The sequence below is a fragment of the Condylura cristata genome, unplaced genomic scaffold (assembly GCF_000260355.1).
Source record: "Condylura cristata isolate star-nosed mole 26May11 unplaced genomic scaffold, ConCri1.0 scaffold00010, whole genome shotgun sequence".
In the NCBI taxonomy this organism is placed as follows: domain Eukaryota; kingdom Metazoa; phylum Chordata; class Mammalia; order Eulipotyphla; family Talpidae; genus Condylura; species Condylura cristata.
The window spans coordinates 34,436,188-34,462,498 of NW_004567111.1; the positions used below are offsets into that span (position 1 = coordinate 34,436,188).

At 34.6% G+C, this 26,311-nt stretch overlaps 1 protein-coding gene across 1 annotated transcript in view; it reads right to left on the reverse strand.

The window, feature by feature from the left end:
* Window positions 1–25,981, reverse strand: part of SUGT1 (SGT1, suppressor of G2 allele of SKP1 (S. cerevisiae)) — a 30,368-nt gene extending 4,387 nt beyond the window's left edge. Inside the window, exons 1-11 of the mRNA XM_012723375.1 lie at window positions 25,861–25,981; window positions 25,712–25,769; window positions 18,941–19,031; window positions 18,011–18,080; window positions 17,226–17,296; window positions 14,762–14,815; window positions 14,351–14,367; window positions 12,634–12,668; window positions 10,636–10,732; window positions 9,781–9,888; window positions 971–1,061 (exon numbers count right to left, since the gene is read on the reverse strand). Of these exons, the coding sequence (XP_012578829.1) occupies window positions 971–1,061; window positions 9,781–9,888; window positions 10,636–10,732; window positions 12,634–12,668; window positions 14,351–14,367; window positions 14,762–14,815; window positions 17,226–17,296; window positions 18,011–18,080; window positions 18,941–19,031; window positions 25,712–25,769; window positions 25,861–25,898 (730 nt within the window). The 5' untranslated portion in view covers window positions 25,899–25,981. The remainder of the gene's footprint in view (window positions 1–970; window positions 1,062–9,780; window positions 9,889–10,635; window positions 10,733–12,633; window positions 12,669–14,350; window positions 14,368–14,761; window positions 14,816–17,225; window positions 17,297–18,010; window positions 18,081–18,940; window positions 19,032–25,711; window positions 25,770–25,860) is intronic.
* Window positions 25,982–26,311: the final 330 nt, after the last annotated feature.

Genomic DNA, 26,311 nt, shown 5'->3' on the forward strand with positions numbered 1-26,311 from the left:
AAAAAAAAATTGTAGATGTTAATTTTCTGCTTTTTTCCTAATTATGTTTTAGGTTAGTTAGGACGTTATCAGATGGGGAAGGTGGGCAAAGAGCACACTGGAGCTCTTATTTCTGCAACTTCTATGAGAATCTAAAATTAGTTCAAATAAACATCAGATAATAACACTAGCTAACTTTGCTGTTTATTCAACAATGCCACAAGGAAGTGTTTTCTGTTACAGAAGAAAGCAGTGAAAAATCTAAAAGCAGCTAAATCACAAAGTTATCTCATTTCAGTCACCAAATTGGACCCTTAACAATAATCAAAAAGAAATTTCTCTCCATTTATTAACAAGGCCATTGTTTGCAAAATATATTCTTCAGTTGTAGTTCTAAGACTGTTCTAAAGATTGTTAAAATATACCTACCTTGTGTATGCTCAGAATTAAGCCCAACATAAAATTTGAAAGGTTAAACAATCAACTCCAGTTTTCTATTCTTCTTCTAGGTTCTTTTTTGGGCACTCCTTAACTGTCTGTGTCTACTTCTAAATTAGCAATACAGTAACATGGATTACAAACTTTACTTTGGGAAACTGAAATTCTAGGACACTAGAGTCAACAAAATCATTAGAAAAAATAGAAACAGAGTAAGTTAAAGAATTTACCAACAAAATAACTACCAATACTTTCCAAACCAAAATAAAGCAAAAGGAAAGGCCAACACACAAACAACCCCCAACAGCTGTCATAAGGCAAACAAAACCCAATTCCCTTCAGGCTTTTGCTGCCATTCATTTGTATTCTTGTACTGAATTTAAGAAGTTGGAATTTCCAATAAGCAACCACTACTTTGTATTCATGATAGAACAAATTTACTACACTCGATGTATCTTATCTTGGGACAACAAATAATGAAAGTAGAAAGAATATTCATCTTTATTTAATTTCAACTATGTAATACAAAACTACTCATGACCAGAAAACAAACCTGCTATGAACTGTTTTGGCTGAGGCACATTTCCTTGCCCTTCTAGCTTTTCCCATCTCACAGCCTCTGGCTTTTTCATTTTAATTTCAATCTGGAGGGAAAAAAACAAAATCCATTATTCAAGTTAATATACACAAAACAGTGAAAAATTGCAATTTTTAAAGGCATCAAAATTCATAAGAATAATGTACCTGAGATAAATTCCTTACATTATACAAGATTAGATTTTAAGAATTTTCAGACACTTTGCTTCTACTTAGAAGTTATCCTTCAAAAATAACATATATATAAAAAGGTCTTGAAATCAATATGCTCTTTTTCTTCCTTCTAAACCAGAGGTCATTTTGCATTTGGAAATATCTAGAGACAAAGCGGGTTGTCACAAAACTGGGATAAAGGTGCAGTGTGCTACTTACAAATAGTGAGAAGAGGCTAGGGATGCCACTAAACTAATGTAAAGGACACCCCCCAAAAATAAATTATCCAGCTTGGAATGTCAACAGTGCCCACCAATTAAAAGTACCATCAGTTCTGTAGGAATTAATACATTTGCATGAACAGTAACCAATTTTAGAATGCAGAGATTCATTACACTACACAAAAATAAAACAAATGCACTTTTCATGTTTAGGCCCAGCACACTAGCCCCCTTCAAAGAAGGTTGGGGAGAAGGTGCTAACTAGAGACTATATCAACATTCATAAGCACTAATTCATGGAGTGGGCTTCAAGAAGCAAGCCATTCAGAGATCTGAAAATTTGCAATGAAGGAAAGAATCGGGTACACCAAATGCACCAGTGACACCAGAAGTTGTATGGGCCAAAAGAATAAGAGAGTTCCATATTGCTTGCCAGCAAACATATTGAATTTTACTAAATAAGCTAATATACTGGCTACGTAAGGACCTATCACAACTTTCACAAATCCACAGTTAATATGGATGAGATCTACCAGACTGTTAAAATCTCAAAAAAAAAAAAAGACTAATGATAACATTTTTATAAGCATTTATTCAATAGTTATTAAACACATACTCTGAGTAAGATATTTTTATGTCTTCAGAATGTGGAGAAATTTTTAAAAATATTAAAGACATGTCCCTGGTCATTAGGGTCAAGAAAGATACTTGAAGAAAGTGAGCCAAAAGGACAAATAAATGTTCTGTAAGCTCAGGCAAGCTCATACATGCCTGTAAACAAGGAAGTTTAGGGCACCTCCAAGAGCTGTCAAGGGTAGGAAAATCTAAAATGGTGCGAGTCCCAGACAAAAAGAAAATAGCCTGAAACTGGAACTCTTAGCTATGAAAGGACACAGTGCCTCAAAGGAGTAGGAAGTACCAATTTGCCTCAAGTTCAGGTTTTATGTTAATAAAAATACTTTAATGAGACAGAGAAACCACCCAGTATCTGACTCAAACAAGAAGGGATGTGGTGTCCAAGTATATTTTCTTTAGAAGCATAGAAATGTAGCAGCAAAACACCGTTTTCATGATGAGAAAAATATGAGACAAGTCAATAGGAAAGGGGCAAAAGTATACTTTAAATGTAATTTACATGCTCAAATTCTACATAAATAAAAGCAAGCATTTGTAAGAATTTCTTGAATGTGTGTAAGTTAAAATAAAATTATTTACTGTACTGGGGTACAGACCAGAAGTAGAGGGGGTGAGAGGCTTCACCAGAGACAGAGCAGGAGGCAGGACAGGTTGATCTACTGAAATACAATGCTGAGGGGAGCAGCCGGCAGGACAGAAGAGGTCTGTGGGGCCATATAGCTCACCTCTCTGGGAAGGTTTGTCTACAGCCAGGGATCGAACTCATGCTGCAATGGCTGTGGATAGCTCTATAGCTCTGTGCCTTTAATCTGTTTGCCACCAGGGAGGGCCCAGAATATGTATAAATATTTTTAAAATAAAATATCATCAATATTTTTTTCTTACACAGTATTAAATGTTCACTACTGGGATATATTTCAAAAAAAGGATAGAAATCCAAAAGCTGGTAATGACACATTATGGTTACTGAAAAGACCTGAGGACACTATCCTAAAATTTAAAATTGCATCTTGCACCTTATTTTTTCTTTTTCTTTTTTTTTTTCTTTTGCACAGACAAACTGGGGTTTATGCCAGAGACGCAAAGGGTGAGGTGAGAGGACTCACCAAAGACAGATTCAGGTGAATTTACTGAAAGACAATGCAGAGGAGCGTGGGAGAGATGAGAGGACTGCCATAACGTATGTGGGTTAGCACCCTGGCCAGCCAGGGATCAAACTCATGCTGCAGTAGGGACAGGATTGAGACTTAACCCCTAGGCCACCAGGAAGGCCCACATCTCATTCCTTTAATTTTCAACTCACCAGGAAATGAAGACCTGCCAAGTAGTTTGTACTCCAACACTATCCTTACTTATCCGTAGTACAGCATACCTTATATTTGTACTCAAGTTCCTATGCTAGAGCACTGTCTATAAAGTTTGTTTCACCTGAAAAGTAACACACACCAGCACATTTATCTATTGAACGCCACTATAACCTGGTCCTCCCTGGTGGCTCAGTAGTTGGAGTGCAGCACTATGAAGCTGGCAGCAGCAGCTTCAGTGTGAATTCAATCTCCAGCTTGGGAGCCTCTGTACCCTAGTTCTGCAGGCATAAATAAATAAAATCTAAGAAAAAAAGAAAACCACTATAATAATGTGTTAATACTGCTTTGGAATATTATTATGGCACGTTCAAAACCTTTTCCATGCTTATGAGACTAACATGTAAGCAAACTATCAAAGTTTGCTTTGAGTAATTGTGGTCCATGAACAGACCTTTATTAAGCCAAAAGCAAAGTTTTTATTAACATGTCTCAACTGAGATACACTGACCTGAACCTGAAATCATATTTCATTCATTACAACAGGGTTGCTCATAATAAATTTAAAGCAGTTCCTTTTAAAGGAAAAAGAGTTAAGACTTTCTCTGAATTCCCTTTTATACCTATTTCACTTTCAACGCTCATACATGCTTTTAAAAATGAAGTTTTTTAAGTTTGGATGATTCTGGTATTACTTCTACATTTGCTGCCACTCCAATCTCAAGTATTTTCATTATAATTATTACAAGCCATTCTATTTTCCTTTATGTCATAAAGATTTTTGAAGTCAACTTAAAACTTTGATAGTCTGCTTGCATGTTACTCTCATAAGCACAGGAAAGATTTTCAACATGCCACGATATTCCAAAGCAGTATTAAGTTACCAAGTCCCCCTACTATGCTGAATTGTCAATTTTCATTATTGTATATTCTATCACTAATTCTCCTTTGAATAGAAGCTGAATTTTTTCCAGTGGAAGAAACAAAGACCAAAAGATAACTTATTCTCCTAAGGGGTCATGGTAGCAAGACACTACCTTCTTAAGAAGTGATGAGTAAGTTTTCACTTACTGGTAGTTTGATACAGTGTGAAGACCCCCTCCGAAAGACAAGAGTTGGGGCAGTTTAATGAGAAACCTAGTTTCCCCCCAACAAACTTCAGAGAACCATCTTTTTCATGGTTTTGTTCACTAAATAATTCTTCCCCTGATCAAAGAATGTAGTTTTCCCAATATTCCCTTACTTAGTTCTCTGCATGTTTTGACATATCAAACCCCGTCTTCCACAGGTGAGACTTCCTTCTTTATTTTAACTTCCTAATAATGTTTTAAAATGTAAATGATAATTAAGAAAATTTAAAGAAAAATCTTTCCAAAGTATTAATAGCTCAATTAAAATGTTTACTGAGTATCTACTCTTAGCCACTGTGCTAATACAAAGTTACACAGACTCTGTTCTTCTTAAAAGAATAGAGTGCAATGGGTTAAAGCACCACATTATGAAGGTCCCTGAAGCCACTGAAGCAAGAGTTCAATCCCCTGCCAGGGAGCTGACCTCCTCTGACCCGCCCACTGCTCTCTCAGCAGTGTAGAGTTCAGTACATCTGCCTGGTCTCCCTCCTCTGTCTATGGTGAATCCTCTCACCCACTGCACCTCTGGCCTGGACCCTAGTTCTGAAAGCATGAGTAAATAAATCTTAAAAAAAAAAAAAAAGTATAATGAGACACTCCCATATTGGTAAATATCTAGTTACTGGGAAAAAAACACTATCAGCATGATTGAATAATTTATTTTTCAGTACCTTCATATATTTAAAATTTTCTATTATATGTATTTAATGCTTTCATAACCTGAACAGATAATTATTAATCAGTATAAAGTGGTATTAACAGCAGTAATACTGAGCACCTTTTACATAACCTGTATACGAAGTATACCACAGTATATCTCACTTATCAGAATATCCCAATAAAAAATTACCACCAATAATTTACAGATAGAAAGACTTGTTTGAAATGCTTTCACTGATAGATACTTTAGATTTTCTTCTTTAAAGTAAGTATAAGTTGAGAACAAGACAAAATCAGTTGTGCAGTTTCAGAAAGAAGCACAAACAGATGTATTTGTTGTATGTATGACCATAAAAAAGCAATTAATTTTATTGAGTCTCAGTTTCTCCTATAAAATGGAATTAATAGGGCTTACCTAAATTAGGGTTCTTAGGAGATTAAATGAGATCATATAGGAAATAAAGCACTAAATCTATTAAATAAGTGAAAGCTAATAGCTTTTAATAAACTTTCTCATCATTACTACAATCAGCTAAAAAACAATAAATCTGGGCAAATTATTTACAAACCTGTGAATAATCTGATAAAAATATCTACATCATGGAGACATCTTAAGAATTACATAGGATAATACAGCAGTCAAAACAGTTACCTTCTGTAATTCTCCACAGGTCAAACAATATGGACTGGCTAAATAAGTTAGAATTGCTGTAAAATATTTAAGGGCATGAAAAACTATTCATACTGTATGATTAAGTTCTAAACACAACATGTTGAGTATTTTAGGGGAAATATATAAACAGTACATTATAATAAAGAAATATCTAGAAATACAAATTTATATAGAAATATAAGCTATTACTGCAAGACAGAATTTATATAGAAATATATAAATAGTGTATTAATAAAAAAGGCAAAATGCACCTCACGACCTACAATTTGTATGTGTCAGCAACAAGTCAGTCATTAAAAACAGTAACAACTCACCACACTTTATCAAAAAGATACAAAACACAATCCAAAAACCTTCACATATGTACATGAATAAAAGCAGTTTATAAAAGCAGTTGTTTATATACCCCCACTAATATATCATCAGTGGGATTCTTCCATAAATTCATTCTAAACATCCAGTTTTAGAGAATTAACAAGGGAAAGGAAGCTATTTTTTACTAAGAAACATTTTTACTTCCTACCATTTTAGTTAAAAGCCTTTGTATTTTATATTAATATAGAAACATTTTACACTAATACAGAATACAAGAATATATCCGCAAGGACAAATATGCTCCAGAGGAGAATTCTAATTTTCACTTAGAGGAATGAATATTCATCTTTAAAATCAATATTTCACAGTAAAAATATCACTGAAGTTATAATCTTGTGATTATGTGCAAAAAATATTGTAATGAAGATGATTTAAAAAAAGGAAGCATGATAGCTTATTAAAGGGAATGGATTAACACACATAAAAGCTGGTATTCAATAAAAGGTAGAAATAACTACTGAAGATATAAAAAACTAATTCTGACTTGGAAAAACATTAGATATAATACTGTAAAACACTTATTTTTTAAACACTATTTCATTAATGTAAAGGTCCTACACCTCCATTTTTATTTCAAATTAGTTTACTTGAATTAACACATAACCAATGGTTAAACATTCAACATTCATTCAATCCTGAAGATGGAAAACAAAACACAATTCTCAAGAGCAAAGAAACAGCCCTTTTAAGTCACAGATTAAATTTAAAGAATCTCTGATGTTAAGCAGATTTTCCTAAGTAAAATGAATCATTTTCTCAATTCACATGAAGGATTCAAGATATATGAATATATATAAAAAGAAAATTATCTCACTATTTTTTCCTCTTAATTCTATCACTAAATAAGCCTCAGTAATCCAAAAAAAGAGTATCATTTTAACACTGTCTCCCTCTGCTGTACAAAAAAGGACTCAAAATGTTCATTTCCCTTATGATATAAATTAACTATAATTCTTTCAGTTTTTGATAAAATACAGCTTAAATTTCAGCTGGCAGTATAACAAAGAACACGCATTACTTTGGGTTAGGGCAAAAAAAAAATTCATTCTTCAGAATACAATCTTAGACTATAGATCCTTTAATTTACAATTTAGAAAAACCTAAGCAAAGATCAGTTCCACAGCAATAAAAGGATACCCCTAACAATTTAGTAACTGTGTAAAGGCAGGCTTAATAGTTTAATAACTATGTAAACTTGGGAGAAGCATTTAAAGTCCATGAACCTCAGTCTTTTTTCACATGTAAAACTAAGAATGAAAATATTTTATCCACCATCTTCATACAGCTAACATTAATTAGAATTTACCTTAAAGTCACACACTAAGCAATTGAACACCATTAGGTACAACGCACAGTACAAGGTCTTGTTAAAAGTAGCCAATTTTCAGAACACAGATTTAGAAATTCTTCATTGTAAAGTTAACTGTATGTCCTATACTTTATCCGGCAATTCTATGTGGACTATATACAAAGAGAAAATTTTGACATATTTTTAATCCTCAAAAGACTTATCAAGAGCAAGGGAAATAAAATATATGCATAAACAAACTATTAAACAAGTACCTATGAGGTAATTAAAGGTATTTAAATACCTATGAGGTATTGCAAAAAAGGCAAACGGGGCATAAAGGATGTTTAGAAAGGTTAGAATCAACAAAAACATACAAAATTCAAAGAATAAGTAAGAGATGATAGTGCTCAGTTACACACACAAATGTTATGTATTTGCTATATGGGATGGCTGAGTAACAAACGTTTTAGTCACCATCTATGTACATATGTATCAGTTCATATTAATTATTTCAACAAGGACAGCTTCTCGTCCTTAAATGCTTGATAGAAAAAAGTACAAAAGGGGTCCTCCCTGGTGGAGCAGCAGGTTAAGGCACAGCACTGAAGCTGGCTGCAGCCACCTCAGTGTGGGTTTGATCCCACTCGCCCCCGGAGGTGATCCACATGGCATGGCAGACCTCTTCTGACCTGCCCACTGCTCCCAACTCAGCAGTGTACCTCATCAAGCTACCTGTTCTGCTCTCCACTCTGTCCTGGTAAATCCTCTCACTGCCCCTGCACCTCTGGCCTGTACCCTAGCTCTATATGCACAAATGAATAAATCTTTAAAAAGAAAGAAAAATGGCCCTCCCTGGTGGCGCAGCAGGTTAAAGCACTGCACTGAGAATCTAAAGCCACTTCCACATGAGTTCGATTCCCGCCTGCCCCGGAGGTGACCACATGGCGTGGCAGACCTCTCCTGACCCGCCCGCTGCTCCCCTCAGCACTGTACTTCGTTGATCTGCCTGTTCTGCTCCCCACTCTGTCTCTGGTGAAGCCTCTCACCGCCTCTGCACCTCTGGCCTGTACCCCAGTTCTGTATGTACAAATAAATAAAGAAATCTTAAAAAAAAAAAAAATGTACAAAAATGTCAAACTCATAATTTTTGGCCTGATTCCCTCCCAAATCTAACTGTGATTAGTTATTTTACCCAAAATTATTTTATCAAACAAATTCAACACTATGTGGATGGGGCAAGACTAAAATATTGGTAAGATTTTATCCTATCACTAGCTGGCAGTGGACATGGAATGAAATAAAGCTGCTGAGAAATGGTGCACCTGAAACCTGTACATGTAAACTTATGTTACCTTAATAAAAACTGAGGAAAAAAATTCATCATTTTTTCTTTCATAAAAGCTACTGTTTATCTCCACCTCACAATTATATTTTTGCATTTTATAATAGTCAATAAATGGGCAGACTTTTTAAATAATATGCAAAAAACCACTTCTTTACTTTGCACTTCCTATTACATGCTGTACATGTCCTCTTTGTTCTGCATATCTAGTGTGTGCTCATGACACACTTATTTAGCCCATAACCTTTATTTTTGCAGATGCTAGAATTTTAGTCCTATCATGTAACTAATCTAAATTCACAAGGCAAGAAAAGAACCAGAATGGATTTTTAAATTTTTAGTTCAGTATTTTTTCTACTAGATTATGTTATTGCCTATATCTTTGGATTAATATTTAAACTATCCTCTGAATTTAATTCTACTATGTTTCAATTCTTTTTGCGGGGGGGAAAAAAAAACCTAAGGTATATAGTTACACAAATGGCAATATAAATTAGTGATTAATCCTAAATAAATAAAATGACCTAAAGTTCAGCTTAACTAAAAAAATGAAACAAACAGAGTCATCTTTATAATAGTTTGTATTTTTAACTATGTAAGGCAGGGTAAGAAAGTGCCCATTTATGAGAAGAGACATTGTCAGTAATAAATCTTAGAAAGGCTGATTATTCTATCTCTTTTAATAATTGCTATTTATAGAGAGGTACTATAACTATTTTAGTAAGTATCCAACCACTAAGGTTAAGTAGATTTTTACACTCCACTGTCCTAGAATTTGGGAAGAGGAAACACCATTCTCAAAAATTATTATTTTTGGACTCCTGGTGGTGCAAGGGGTTAAAGCACAGCACTATCATTGTCACTGACCTGACCCCTTTTAACTTAAAGACCATGGCTGAAGGACCTACAAACTTATCAGATGTGTGATTAGGTAACCAATGTTTATTTATTTTGAAAATACTACCCTTTTAATTGTCTTACCTTTGTTGAAAGTACTTTAAATGTACTCTGTCCAGGTATTATAGGATGAAGAAGTCTCAGTTTTAAATTGTAATCCTCTCCAGAAGGAAGTTTCACCAAGGCAGACAACTAATTAATATAAAATCAGCAAAACATTATGAGTTTATAAAATGAAAGGTAAAAAACTGAATCTATTAATCACATAATTTCAATACTGCTACATATTATTATAAATTCAACAGTACATGGGACATCAGATTTAAGAACCTCAAAATAAACCTTTTCCATCTGGTATCTTTCGTATAGTTTCTTAGGTAGATATAATTAAATAGCAAGAAAGAATGTATTTCATAACTTAAAATGAAAGTCTCCAGATACAACAAAATGATACATATATATCAATATTAATGTACAAAACACCTAGTTCTGCCACTCTCTTAAATATAAGTTTGTCTACTAAATGACAGGGAACCAAGTTATTAGAAGCTTCTCATTTAATATATTAAGTAAATTCCAATGCATTTAAGTCATATAACAAGAGGACCCTTTTCACTACGTATACAGATAAATGTAACCAAATCACACATATTACTGATTTCTAATATTACTACATGTATTTATCAGCCAAGTTCTGCTTGAATTAAATGTAAAGAAAGTAATGTACATCTAAATATATGTGACAGTAAATACATGCTTGTCTCAAATTTTCAATTGATTCGAATTAAATAGCAATGCCTCAAATTTTCAGCAGCATTTTCCACATTATCTCAAGAAATGACATATACTTCACAAACTGCTAATTATTCTGCAATATACTATTGTTGCAAATAAAACCACTTAATCGCAACATAAAGATTGTTGAAAGGCTGTAATAACCTCTTTTTCTGAAAATTCCACATTTACATCATTCTTCTGAACATTCTTGATCATAAGTGTAATGATTACTTGAGAGTCTGTTTGATACCAGTCATACCTATTAAAAAAGAAAACAAACTTAAAACAGACTTCGAATTTTCTTAAAGCTGTTGCTTCTTTGTTTTGTCAGATAAAAACGTACAATCTTATGAACAACAAGAGCTCCACCTTGAGGAACAACACAACAAAACAGCTGGTGACTTGCAGAAGCAATTTTACTTTAGCTCATTTTTTTTTTTTTTATGATTGGTACTAATGAAAGAGAGCAGTAAACCTTTTCAGTGGATTTAAATACAACCTAATTTTCTGGTTCTCACTCGTATATCTATTATTTTTGTGCTTACGAGAATGTTAAAAGATGAAATTTATTCTTAACTAAGTTGTTAAACCATAAATAGTTTTATGAGTTTTACACTCATTTGAACATCAGGTTTTATATTCTCATTTCAACACTTCTATCATATGTAACAGATTAAAAAACAAGCTCATGGAAGGGATTATGCTCAGTGAAGTAAAAAGGAATAAGAAAAATATAAGATGATATCACTTATCAGAGGAATAAGGGAAACCCAAAAAAGGGGGGAAAAGACAAAATTTGCAGGCAACTTTAGATCTGAGGCTTACAGCAGGGGAGGGGAAAGAAGGGAAGCAGGCTCAAAATGTGTGAAACAAACACAAGGTATTAGGGTAATAATTCACAGGTGATGTGTTAGATATTTTCAAGGCCTAAAATAGAGGGGAAAAATAATGTACAAAAAATAATGTACAAAAATTAACAACAATGTAAGAAAATGAAAAAATTAGTGAAGTGGCAGTTGTTAAGCTTGACCCAGGGCAGCTTCAAGCCACACTACAAAGATCTCTTAACTGAAATTGAAATAAATGTTGCTGAGCACAGCAAACATTAGTAAATGTGCTAAAATTAAAATAATTTAAAATTTAATTCATCTTTCATAGTAAGAAGGTACCTTCTTCAATTTCAAGGCTTGTAGGAAAAGAACTGTGCCCGGAGGTTTCTAATTATGTGTATCTTTCCACTCAAAGTTTCAAAAATGAAGACTCTCACTTTCAATTTTGACTAGATCATAAATTCGATGAAGTTAGAGCTATTTATCCTACTGCTATTATATTTCTAAGACTAAGCATAATGCCTGGTATAAAGTATATTAAATCAGTGTTAGACCACCTTATGCTCCAAACATCATAATTAGTTTCTGATGTTTATGTGCCCTGTGGCAGCCACAAGCCTAATAAAAGTTTTCTGTCTACTAGGTACTAGAAGAGTCTTCCTGTATCTCTAGAGAAACAAGAACTGCTTTGTTTTAAAGTTTCCAAATCATTTTAGATAATTACATCAAAAAGCAACTTGATTGAAGACATAAAGCTTTAAGAGTTTCACAAATTGCCTCTGAAATTTAGTGAGGAAGCAAAGCCCCAGGTCAATAACTTGTGTTTTATTCTGTTACAGTCCTAAGAATACAAGGTGTACACATGGTAAACAAATAATTAAAAATAAATTCAAATACTTCCTAGGTACCTTTTCATTATTATAAATGCTGTTTTTCATTATTATAAATGCTGTCCTCATCAACATTCATTTTGAAGTTAAGCAAAATTATTCTATGAAAATTTACTCCAAAGATAAAAGGCAGGTACAATTACAATTTCTATCAAGCCTCCTGATAATTTATCTGGATTACAATATCCTCAAGAGGGTCTCCTTAATGTATGCAAAAGTGACAAATAGGAAACCATGTGAAATGAAGCAAGTTTAAAGTTGAGAAGTCATTTGGATTTAACCTTAATAATACTAATCAATAAACAGCTTTAAATTTGTTTATGTGCTAATTTTTTAACTGAGAAACAAAATCACAAAATAAGGACTTACTATTAAATGAAAAGAATTTTTTCCCTTCAAACATATTTATAGTGATTATTTTTTGAGAAAGAAAAACTTACTTGATTTTTGACTGATGAGCCCGCTGGGATGCAGACTGATTTTAGCAAGTATGAAGAAAAAGATATTTACAAATTAGTTTATTAACAACTGCATATTAAAATACAAATAGTATTAATCTACCCAGTGTTGATAGTTAACTTTCATATGAAACAACTTTGATGACAACTTCCTTTAAACAAACCTGTCCATAATATTATTAGTTTCAATTTCAAAAAATATTTTTCCTCTAGAATTAAAGCATGAAAACCAGATATAATAAATAAAACCAAATAAATAAATAAATAAATAAATAAATAAATAAAACCAGAACACTTCCTAAAGGTATAACTGGAAAAGGTTAGATATAAAATGTCCAGTTCTTTACATAAAATGAAAACAACAACATATAGAAAACAATTCTTAGCATATACTATATAGCTGTCAGGTCCAATAATGGCATCATATACTGCTTGTTCATATGAAAGAACATTTTCATGGTATCCCACTGAAAACATCTTACTGTTTTTATGGTCTCTCTACAACAAACATTTTACAATGTGCATTAAGAAATAAACTGATTTTTGACCAATTCATATTTTCCTAAGGTACATAAGTAACAGTGAAGACCACATGTAAAAAAATTGTAAAATGTAAAAAAAGTGGGCTGAGTCTAAATAGGAAGTCTCTTAAGTTGTTCCTGTAGGAAAAGGGAAGACATGGTGTCTGGAGAAGAAAATAAGCAAAGATCTCAATTTAACTCAGAATTATGCCCCACTGTTCAGTACTGCAAAATACCTGAACAGAGACAATATAAAGTAGAGATAACAACCAGAAAAGATTATTCCATTCATCATGGTACCAAGGTAAAATTAGACTAAACTGCAACAGTGAGAAAACACACTGTTGCTGAAGAGCTATTTGTGTTATTGGAGTTTCTGTTACCCAAATTGCCATTCGATTATCTTCAAGTCTAACCCACATCTCAAATAAAGGAAGACAATTTTTAAATGCTTCCTCAAATCTATTTCCCACCTATCACCCCTAGGAGTATGGACAAGCCTGAAGTAAAAGAATAGTTTTTTGCTATGTTCAGAATCCCAGTCACTACATATACACATATACCTTCACTAATGCTCACAACCAATTGCTAAAAGTAGATTAGTTATAATAAATTCAGTTTATACATGAAGAAAGCTAAGAAAATAAATAACTTTCTTCATGTTACAAGTCAATCCTGGAAGACAGAGATGTATCTTTCTTCTGAGATTAAGAGATTCAGAAGGGTTAAGTAAATTGCCCACAAAGAAAGTTAAGGACTATACATGTATCTCCTGGCACTCAGTCATTTTATTTCTTGACTAAATATCACTCTATTACATTTAGTGACTGAAAAAGGTGTGAAAATCTTGATGTCCAAAATAAACGTAACACTGATTTAGACAGAGATAAACATTTCCAAATTTTAGCTAACCTTTGTGTCTTAGCATACAATTGCTCCCAAGGTAACAACTGTTTAACCTAGAGGTAGTGACTTTTCAGCAAAAAAGAAATTATTACCCAACCATACTAAACATACCAAATCAATTTGAATAATGCATTAAAAGATAACAATAATTTTCATGAAATTTACCAGTTACTAGAGTAACAAAGTATTTAAATGGAACTGCTCAATATTTAAGAGGAGATCATTCCAAGTCTTATAATTACAAACATGAAGGATAAAGATTTTGGACTTACCACCTCATCTTGTGATCCTATTAAAAACACAAAATGAAGTACTTTAAGTATTTTCAGTTAACAGGAAATTTACAGACAAAGCCACATACATGACCTCTATGTTTAGTACAAACATAGTGAATAAGAAAACCACTCTCCATACACTCTAAATAAAGGAAAGTGACTTAATTTTGCATCCTGGCAATTTTGTATCTGAGTTAACTTCTCAGAAATATTACTGCAAAACAAATCCATCAAATCTTCCTTTCAACCTAACAAACTAGGCAAAAATCAGAGTATCTTTGGAAACCCTAAGGGAACATGTACTATAGAAAAGTCATGTTATAGTAAAAAATAAATTGGTTTATATCAAAAAATATCAAACAGTTACTTTTTTAAAACTGAAAGACCATGAGAAACTGATATACTTACCATTCTGAGCTTCCTGACACCTTTTAATCCAGACAATGAAATCAGCATCTGCACCTAGAAAGAACAAACTGACTACATCAGTCATCTGCACAATCTTACATATTTGTTCAATAAATACTGAAAAGTCACTACAGTTCACTGTTTTAGTTCTAGGCACTAAGGATTCAGCAGTAAGTTAAAAAGACAAAAATAACTGTCCTAACAGAACTTATAGTAACCCTAATGTTAAGTTACTGCTCTAAATAATATCGATAGGTTTAACATTTCGTTGTTCATCCTAAAGAATGCTGACCAAAAAAAAAAAAAAAAGTTTTACTGACAGTCAACCTTACTGGTTCCCAGATACAATCTACTTTTTACCCAACCTTTCTCTTAGAAGAGCTTCCTCTCAAACAATAAAAGCAGGCCTAAATCAGATTGGCAGTATACCATCAAACCGTCAAACAGGTTATAGTGGAAGCCTGGTAACCAACATCCAGGCTGAGGTCCAGAAGTCACTTCCAGACTATTTATTGTCCAGTGCAGCTACCTAGCATTCTGCCCACTATCCTCTTAATGGTTTTACTTGTTACCAAGGCTTTCCTACCAACAACAAGAAGCGTATTTTATACTTTATAGGTTTATCATATCTCCAAGCTTCATGGCAGTCAAAACACTGTAGTGTGCAACATATTGAGAGATAGCAATCGAAAGATTACATAAGAAAATTACTGATACTCAAAACAATATTTAAGGCTTTAATAAAATGTTAAGAAAATATGTTAGAAATACTCTAATAAGTTTACCAATTCAAGCTTATTTTCAGGAAAGATGATATTGGGAAAAAAAATAAAAATACCTTAAAGTCAAATTTTCTAATTTACTGCATATAAATGAAATTCAGCTGTACATACACACACACACACACATGCACACATGGTCATAATGGAAAACAATTATAAAAACACTAGACTTCAATAATCTATTACTCAAACCAATTACTCAAATAACACTAAGTGTCCTATCATGGAATGTGGGAAAATGGTGATAGATTCTGAGTTGTAATTTCTTACCATTTGATAAAAATGGAAGTCTAACAGTTTAACATGGATTTTTCCTGGAATTAAAGATATACTGTCTTTAACTCCTCAATAGCAATTTTACCAAGCAGCAGACATAGTCTTCTAAATCACGTCTGAAATAGGTCCAGGATAAAAGTCAGTGGTATGATAATAAGGTATTACTAAAGGAAGAAATGTTGGCAGAAAATTCTATTAGCAATACTCTTGCTTTATAAAGATAAGGAATAGGGCTTAAAAATCTAGAAGACAGAATGTCTCTGTAGGGTTTTCAAATATGTATCAAAGCTCTAGATATTGGCACTCAGAATTTGCTATGAGTGCAAATATACTGGCTTGCTAACTGAAAAGTCACATTGTGCATGTACTATATTTAGCATAATCAACTGTGCAAACAAATCCTATTACCTAAATATCTTATTTTGTGATTTATAGATTCCATTTTCAAAGTTGAGCTTACGATCCCTTCTCAAGTAGATATACAGCAGAAAAGCAAGTATTGAAAGCAGAGTAAAGAATATTTTAAAACACAAAAATATAACTATACAACACTTTAGAAGTCTGTCGACCTCAGCACTACTCAATAGTAGTAGAGACATCTGATCAAGCTGGGGCAACTGTCCTGTGTTACTGTAGATATTTAGCATTATCCCTGGCCTCTACTAACTAGATGTCAGTAGCATACTCCCTCATCCACCAATCAATAGTAATCAGAAGTGTATTCAGACATTGCCAAATATCCCCAGGGAGTGAAATCATCCCCTATTGTTAACAATGATTACTTTAGTCTGGTAACACTTTACCATATGGTGAAGATAAAAATGACAGCAAGCAATTAGGATTATTCAGTCTGTAATTATCTATGAGATTATTTACAACCTCTTTAGTATTTTTCACTTTCTGATTCTTTGCTTTTAAAATTTATGTATAAATGCCTATACATAAATATAGACATCTATACTGCTCTGAAAAAGAAGACAGTGAAAAATCTCAGTACTTAAAAGCTCCATGGTTCTTCTGTACCCTATCACAACTACCCAAACTAATAGTTCACTTCTCAAAAAAAAAAAATCATTAAAATTTCCTACTTCAGCAATCTGAACACAAGGACAAATGAAACTTTCATTTGTCCATTAGAAAAAAATAATGCTAGACTAAGTGGCAGAAGTATATTGAGTGTTTAGTATATATAGTTTTTAGCATCTAATGGTAAAAGTTATGATTTGAATGCTAAAGATCAATTTATTTTTTAAATAAGTTCAATTTTTGTAATCAACATAAAATATCATTAAGAGGAGGAAAAAAGGTGTTGGGTTTCTACAATTAACCTGAGATTACACTAAGTAAATTTTGCTATAGTATTTAAAGACACAGAAATAATAGATTAACATAATTCTAACACTTACTATTTAACTTCTGTCCTTCTGTAAAAGTTTCTAAAGCAGCAACATAGTTCTTTTCATGGTATTCACATATCCTGCATGAGCATATTAAAAACAAATGCCACATACACATCATGAGATCATGAAAAATAAGCCTTTCTTAAAAAAAATCCTAGTAATCTCTATTGTTAAAAGATTTTAAATATAAGTTAACAAGCCAAAGGTTATTTAAAATATTCTACTATAACAATTAGTATAATTCACATTAAAATCCAATTTTGCAACTCAGTTCAGATGGAATTTCTTGATGTAATTACATAACATTTGCTTATTCCAAAATATAGTTACATTAAGGAATTAAACACATTTCTGAGTAAAAAATAGTCACATTTATCAAAAGTCTAAAAGTGGATTATATAAGAGACATAAGATGGGATATAAAGTATAGAGACACAGTGCTTTCCTAGCATTAAAGGCAGCCAATCCAACTTGGCTGGAGAATTGGATTTTTCTCTAATCATCTAAATACAGGAAATCCCAAAAGATAAACAAAAAAGAAATTTGAAATCCATCTCTGTCATCTAAACTTTGCAGTTACTTAAATTATTACTACTTTAAAACACATTACAGCGCTCCTGTCACAATAATGCAGTTACTACAACAGAAGTAGAAATTACATTTAAAACTGAACCTTATTCTCAGATATAGTATAAAAAATAGAACTTTTTATGTAAAGCTTATAATCATTTATTCCACAAGTATCTACTATCTGTAGTACACACTCAACAAGAAGAGCTGTTACTACATACCCTTTTCTCAGCATAGCAGTAGAATTATTTGGATTAAGTTCAAGAGATTTCTTTGCATCAGCTATAGCATCTAAAATAAAAATTTTTTTTAAAAGTTTAATCAGTTATTTATAGTCTAACAATTACCATGAAAAAAGTCAATCTTAGATTTTAAAAGGTTTTAAAATTTTAAAAGGTTTCAGGTTGGAATGCAGTTTTAAAATGGGAAAAGCTAACCCAAGATATAAATCATAGAAACATTACACTCATACCTTTAGCCTAATATTAATTTTGTTCTTAGCATTCTTCAGTCATAGAATAAAATTGTGACACACTTCATGTAATTTTTTTCATTAACATCAATATGTAATTTGAATCAAGATAGTTTGCAATAAAAGTCAAACGAGTATTTCAGTAAATACTCTCTAAATGTGGGGCCCTCCCTGGTGGCGCAGCGGGTTAAAGCACTGCACTAAGAAACTAAAGCCTCCTCCGCATGAGTTCGATTCCCGCCTGCCCCGGAGGCAACCACATGGCGTGGCAGACCTCTCCTGACCCGCCCGCTGCTCCCCTCAGCAGTGTACTTTGTTGATCTGCCTGTTCTGCTCCCCACTCTGTCTCTGGTGAATCCTCTCACCCTCCGCATCTCTGGCCTGTACCCCAGTTCTGTATGAATAAATAAATAAAATCTTAAAAAAAAAAAACTCTCTAAATGTGATCTTATTCTTCAATAAGATGTCCAATAACCACGAATGAAATCTACATGAATGCTCTACTCACCAAAGAATACATACTCATAAAATGTTGCCCATCATGCTTGGCTCATTTCAGCTACTTTGTATGAAAGATCAGTTTTAAAATCTGGTCTCTATTTTATTTGATTCACTACATCTTAGGCAAAAAATATAAGTAAATTAAAAAGAAGAAACAATATTTTTTAAGAAAAGTTACCACAATAATTCCCAAGAAGAATGTGACAATAAGCTCTTTGACAGTAATACTGTGCATCATCTGGTTTCTGTTCCAAAGCCTTAGTCAGCTCCTAAAAATAAAAAATATTGCATGTCAGTGTTTTTTAAAAGCCATTACATTTTAATTAAGTATAATTTTAAATAAACTTTCATAAATATTTGGAGATATGGCAATAGGGATTAAGCTTGAACTTCTTCTTTGCAAGGGGATCAGTTTCCCCTTCCTTTCCCCTCTCCCTCCAAAAGCACACAATCTAATAGATTATCTATATAAAGCATGTAACAGTTCCTGGCCTAAACCAAATAAATGGTAATTATCACCTCACTTACTCTAAAGACCTAGTTGATATATAATGAGCATCACACACTTTCTCCTAGTTTGGAAAAGACTCATAGATCATATACAATTTGAAATGCCTAGAAAATAAAAAGTTGTCCAATAAAAAAAAAATAGGAGTAAATTCTAGAGCTCAGGAAGGTTAACTGAATCAATAAATACACAATCAAGCTTACCTGGCACCCTTTCAGTCTATGTGAATGGCAGAGTACTCTAAGAAATTATATTCTGTTGAGAACCCAGACCTCACAGATAGCTATCATCAGCTGTTGAAGAGTTAATATTAAAGAGATGAAAACTATTGCCACCCTGGGCAGTCACAGTAAGAAAGTAGTGACTAGAAAAATAATGATGCAAGAAGACAGAGCACAATCAGTGAGGCCAGGGCAATTGTAGGCAAACAGAAACACTTTGATTCTCCACCCAATATTCACACACCCTAGGGATTTGATACTTTTTTTTGAAAGATAAAATTATTTCAATAGCCATATGTGTGGATGACTTCCTTTAACCTAGTAAAATGATTCTCAAAAAGCAATGTATTATATGTATTTGTTATATCATTTACCTAAAATTCAACATGTCTAAAATCCAAACCCCTTTTTATCATCTTTCCACCGCATCCTCAACCAAACAGTAATAAAAATCAGATCTTGTTATGATGTCTCTGCTCAAAATTATTCAAAGCTTTTCAACTGACTCAATACATAGTCCAAGTCCTTCTAATAATTACAAGGCCCATTTTGATATGAACCCCTGTTGTCTTTTTGATTTAATGTTACTACTCTTCTGTTTGTTCTACCAATCTAGTCACAACCAGAATTTTTGCTGTTCTTCCAAGACTTGAAGTTTCTGCACTTGATGCTCCCCATCACTAGAATGCCTTTCCACCGCATGTGCACAAAATAATCTATCCCTTAACTACCTACTTAATGACAAGATGAGGCCAGAGACAGGATTCAAATCCAGGTCACATTCCAAATCAGATTACAAATGTTTCTTTACTCCATGTTTCTTTCACAAACCATCTGACATTTGTATTAATATCTTTTCTAACACTTGGAAATTCTAAATTAAACACCATCTTGCACTAAACTTTCAATCTTGAGCACAGCTGACAGCCTCATACTTTAATACTCAAAGCAAATAACCAGTTCAAATTTCTAGCCTTTCCTCAGCAAGAAAATGGTGTATTATGGTTAAAAAAAAAAAAAAAAGGGCCCTCCCTGGTGGTGCAGCGGGTTAAAGCACAGCACTGAGAATCTGAAGCCGCTTCCGCATGAGTTCAATTCCCGCCTGCTCCGAAGGTGACCACATGGTGTGGCAGACCTCTCCTGACCCGCCTGCTGCTCCCCTCAGCAGTGTACTTCGTCGATCTGCCTGTTCTGTTCCCCACTCTTGTCTCTGGTGAAGCCTCTCACCGCCCCTGAGCCTCTGGCCTGTACCCCAGTTCTGTATGCACAAATAAAAAATTTTAAAAATCTTAAAAAAAAATGGACATAGATCATGTCAATATATGGATTATCAAGTCAAAACAGGATGTTTAAACGTTATTTAACAAACATTAAGGCATATACTTAATGTTAAGGATGAATGGAGATAAATTAATAGTTCTTTATTAAGTTAGATAAACTCTGAATTTCAAACAACCAGCTTGCAAATAGTCTTTAAAATATGAGCCAATTGTAGGTTGCAGTTATGGTGATTAAGTGAAACCAAGCAATTAACTCATTATATTACTAAAAAAAAAGTTCCCAAAGAACTAATAAACACAAACTACACATTCCAACACAGAACCTTAAATGTCATGAATAAAACTATCTTTTTAAATTTTGTACAAGCAGTATTAGCATAATAAAGGACAAAAAGGGTAAAGTTAATGATTTGTGGTTGTCTCAACTACATCTGATTTGTGGCATGTTTTTAGCATTCTGTTTCTGTGACAACAGCTGCTGGCTGTTCGAGCACAAAGTGCCTACACGGTGGTATCTCAAAAATTAAGGATTCAATGCCACAGTCCAAAGGCTACTGTGAAAAGTGGACCTACGGAGAATATAATATAAACCAGTCCAATGATGTTCTTATTAAACTTAACTATACTGTAGTCAAACAATTTAGAATTTAGAGTTCTTAAAAATAAATCTGCTAATGGCAGGAGGTTAAAGCACAGCAATGAGAAGCCAAAGCCGCTTCCGCATGAGTTTGATTCCCGCCTGTCTGGAGGTGCCCACATGGCGTGGCAGACCTCTCCTGACCCGCCCGCTGCTCCCCTCAGCAGTGCACTTCGTCGATCTGCCTGTTCTGCTCCCCACTCTGTCTCTGGTGAAGCCTCTCGCCGCCCCTGAGCCTCTGGCCTGTACCCCAGTTCTGTATGCACAAATAAATAAATATTTAAAAAAAAATCTGCTAAAGTGTAAAATATACTGAAACATGATAATGCTAATCAAGTACTCTCTGGTAACCCAGAATAAGAAAAACCCCTTTTCAAGGCATAAAAATTGACTCATAGAAAACAAATTTCCAAGTCTTTCAAGTTTTAGGCATTTTAAAAAATGCTACTTAACAAGGTAACTTGTTACTGAGGGTAAAAGCAAAAGTTAACCTCATGTCTGAAGGTCTTCCGTGAAGTATCTCAATTAGATTCATTTGCTGTATTCCTGTTAGTTAAGCCTTAATTAAGGATAAACAACATCTAACCTCTCTTACTAAACTGCCTAGCCCTACTGGAGAAAAAGTACACACCACACAGATTTATACTACCAGTTAAACTTAAAAATCCAAACTATCCTAGTCAGCTAGTTCAAAGTCAGCCACCAAATCTTTCATTATATCACAATCCCCAATCCTACCCCTCTCCTCAGAGACTGACCTTGATATCTAAACACTAAGACTAGTAACTTCTAAACTTCATAACTCTGAACAAGTTGATCTCTTTATCCTTCATTTCCTTACTAATAAAATATCCACCTGAGAATTGTTGCAAGAATGATGGAAGGAGTCAGTTACCACATCCCTAGCACTACACTAAGAGCACAATCGGTCAGCCCTGTCCTCTTGAAGCTTACACTGAAGCCCAATTTAGATAGGGTACATCAGAAAGAAGGTAAGTTCTGAGATGACATTACAGCTGAAACATAAAGTGATGAGCATCTATGGACAAAAAGATAGGTAAAGAAAATACTTTTCAGACAAAAGGAACTGCCAAGTCCAAAGGCATTCCACCAGGATATAGCTTGACAGAGTCAAGTAACAGGAAAATGCTGAGCTAGAACCTAGAGAGCAAAGAAGCTACAGATGACTCGAGTGTCACCATGAACCTTACTTTTCTTTGTAATAAATCTATATACACACACACACACACACACACACACACACACACACACAGGTCTTTTTTAGTCTCATTTATAACCAGGAACTCTGAGCCAGCGTGACATTTTTCTGAGTTTACAAATTTTTCCTGAGGTTTTGTTATCCTGAAATAGACCAAAGCAGTCTGACCCCAGAGTCTGTGTTCTTAACCACTCACTATTCATACTTGGATTCTCATAATCCATGTTTTCTCTTCCTACTGTACTGAGAATGACTAAAAGTTATATTTTTTACTTTCCTAATCAGCCTCTACTATGCTATGCTTAGTGTACTTTAATTAAGATTCTGCCAAAGTACTTATATTTTAATAATCTGTTGATCTTTCCTCACTAGACTTCAAAGCTCCCCGCTGCAGTCTTCATGTTTACATCCCCAATTCCTAATACAACATTCACCACTTAGTTTCCTGAATGAATGAAAAATTATGAATCAAATTGTTGATACAAATATTTCCCCTTTATTTCCAATTAAAGCATTCTTACAGAAAATGTAAGATTTTAACAGATGTAATACCAGGTGACCTGAATTTCCAGACTGTTTGGCCCTTAGCAAAATCTAGGGAGAGACTCACTTTCCCTAAAGGTTGATAGTAATGAACATTTACCTATTCAGCTTTGCTAAGTTATTTCAAGTATTAAAAAGATCATTTTCTCTTAATACAGCTGTTTCTTATCATGATCATCCTCCCCACCCCAAATTTCTGATTCAGGCCCATGGTAGCTTCTAATCGTTTGTATTTCTAGCAAGTCCTAGGTGATGCTGCTGCAACTGGTATGCAGACCACACTTTGAGAACCCAATGCTCTGGAGAATGAGAGTAAGAAAACATGTGCCCTAAGGCCCCATTCTACTTCTCACTGGCTGTATACATCTCTATAAATAATCACTTGGAATTCACTACATCTCAGTTTTCTTTGATAAAAGGGAAGGGTAAGAAGTACTAAACTACAGGAACTGTAAAGACGTTCAGTAAATCTGGTATGGGCTTCAAGAATGTTTTCCATGTTTTTTTTTTTTTTTTTTTACATTTTAAAAGGACAGCTTTATTAGGAAAAGAAGAAAAAAGAAGAGGGAGACACATGTATATATAATCACAGGTGGGGAAAAAAGCTGCTGCTGTTTTGCAAATGGAAAAAGTCTGTGACAAGAAATACCTGCACAGTAAGGGGGGACAAAGAAAGTTGTGTTCTGCCAGTGTAGTAATTTTATTTACTGATATAACTAATCTGCTTTCTAATGAGTTCCCAGGTGATGCTGATATCACTAGTCCAAGAGCCACACATTAAAAACCAAGATAATAAAGCTAATTTCACCTCCAGGTATATACCTTAAAAATACAGGAGAGCATGTATTCACAAAAATACATGTATAAGAAAACATGCAGGGACTTTAGTTATACTAGCCAGTAACAGGAAATAACTTCTATGTGCCTTAATGAATAAATTATACTGTACTACTACAATGGAAAGCTATGTAAGAATAAAGAAGAACTCTGTTTCACACAATATGGGTTATCTCACCTGTTCAAAGTAAAAGAGAGTACCTATATTGGAGTTCCTACACTGTGACTGTTTATATGAAGTGGAAGAACCAGCAAAACTAACTGATGGTGAACTGGAGGTCAGAACCTCCAGTTATCTGTTGGGTACAGGAAAATCTTGAGTGGGAAGAAGCATGTGGATTTATATATAAATCTATTTAAACAGAATTTTTACAAAAAACGAACTTCTAAAGAGACACTGAGTTTAAGAGAACTATCATAAATGTACATTGTGAAAATAAACAACTATTTAGATAACATAAGGACCTGTGGGGAAAATGTCTCATTGCTTCCTATAACATTATTCTAATAGTGTCAACAGAAACCTATGAACATGACAGCATTTTCTTTGAAGGCCTTCATTACCCAGATCCAAGAAATGTAGTCTGAGCTAAAGGGTCTAAGTGATGGAGTCTATGGTTCCTTCCCATTTCCACCCCCATCTCTTATCTTCCATCCTACACTGCTGTTAAATAGGTCTTTTTGCTGCTCATTGTAGAGGTCAACTTCATTCCCACCTCAGGAGTCTGGCACTGGGTCTTTTTGCCTTGACTGCTCTTTCCCCAGCACCTCTGATCATAGTCCCTCATTCCCTCAAGTTTCTGCTCAAGTCATTCCTTAGAGAACTCCTTCTACCCATAAGGTAAATTTCTTTCAGAAGTCAATAGGCAGGAAGAAGGTTCTCTTGCCTCAAATTGCTGATCTTATATTTGTTGATTGTAACAAGGGAACAGTTTCCTCTGTTCTATGCTTTGGTGCAAGAAAACCTCTCACTAAAGTTTGTGATCTGCTTCATCAAGTAGCTTTAGCTTGGGCTCTCTTTAATACTTTTAATTGTAATTTAACTCATGCTATTCTATTCTCCTTTATGTCTTACAGATTTTTGTCTTTCATTGAACACAAACACAAAGTGCTTTATTTATCAATTAAATGTACAAGATTTTATCCACGGCCATCAATGGCTTGAACACAGCAAAATGTTTTGATGAATAAATAACGAAAACTGACAGGACATCTGGGAATTTTCAGGGACACTGGGGGGAAAGGCATTTGTTCCTACTGGATTCCTACAGACACTGAATTCCTACAGACACTGAAGCACAGGGCTGATAATACCTAAAGCATGGCAATTCTTTGCACTGATTGTCAATGATGATGATGGTCACATGAAAACTCTAATTAACCGTTAACTCCTAGATCCCACTGTTCTCCCAGTCACAAATGCCATTAAATAAAACCCCTTCAGGCAAATCGTGTCAACTAACCCCCCCAAGAAATAGAAACGGTTTTTACGGTTTAGGAGGTGCAAGAACAGGGTAGTCCAGAGTAATTGTGTGACAGAGAAAGGAGGGGCAGATGTTGTCAATATTATGGGCTGGATCACAGTAAAATCAGCAGCTCCGGTCCCAGGAAGGCAGCGCTGGGAGGAGGCGGGATCAGCCAGACCAGTCTCGGCCGCGTACCCCAGAGAAGAGAAGGGGAGGAGGCTGAGAACGACACTCTCACCTCTAACGCCGCCTGCGGGTCCTCTTCGATCAAAGCATCAGAGAAGCTCCGGAAAAACCTGCCGGGGAAAACAACGAATTAAGCAGGGATCGCTAACCAATAAAGGGGAGGAATAGAAATAAACAGCAAAGAGAAGGAAAAACACGTACCTCTGGGTTGTTGTAGGTCCTGCTGCGGCGGCCGCCATCCCTCACAGCTTCTGTTGTTGCTGCTGGAGTTGCTACAACCGAGCTTATAAGCTCTGCCGCCGCCCAAGGGGGAAACTTCTGGAGAAACACCAACCAAGCTTCCGTCCAAGAAGCCAACCAGCAGCCACGCAACGTGCCGCGCGGGGAGGGGCGATGAAACGTGGGCGCAAAGCGCGCTGGGACCGTGGAGGACCGACTCCTCCCTGCCAGCCCCTGTCCCGTGACCAGCGCGCACAGTCCCCGCCCCTCGCAGCCACGGTTACGGAGGCCCCAAATTTGTCTGGTCGCCTCTCTTCCACTAAACCCCCACACTTTAACGGAGCCTTAAGGGGTAGTAGCCTGAAAACACTTTTAAAACGTACTGTTTTTCCTAGGAAAATGTGGCGTTTGAGGACGCTAATAACACGAGTCT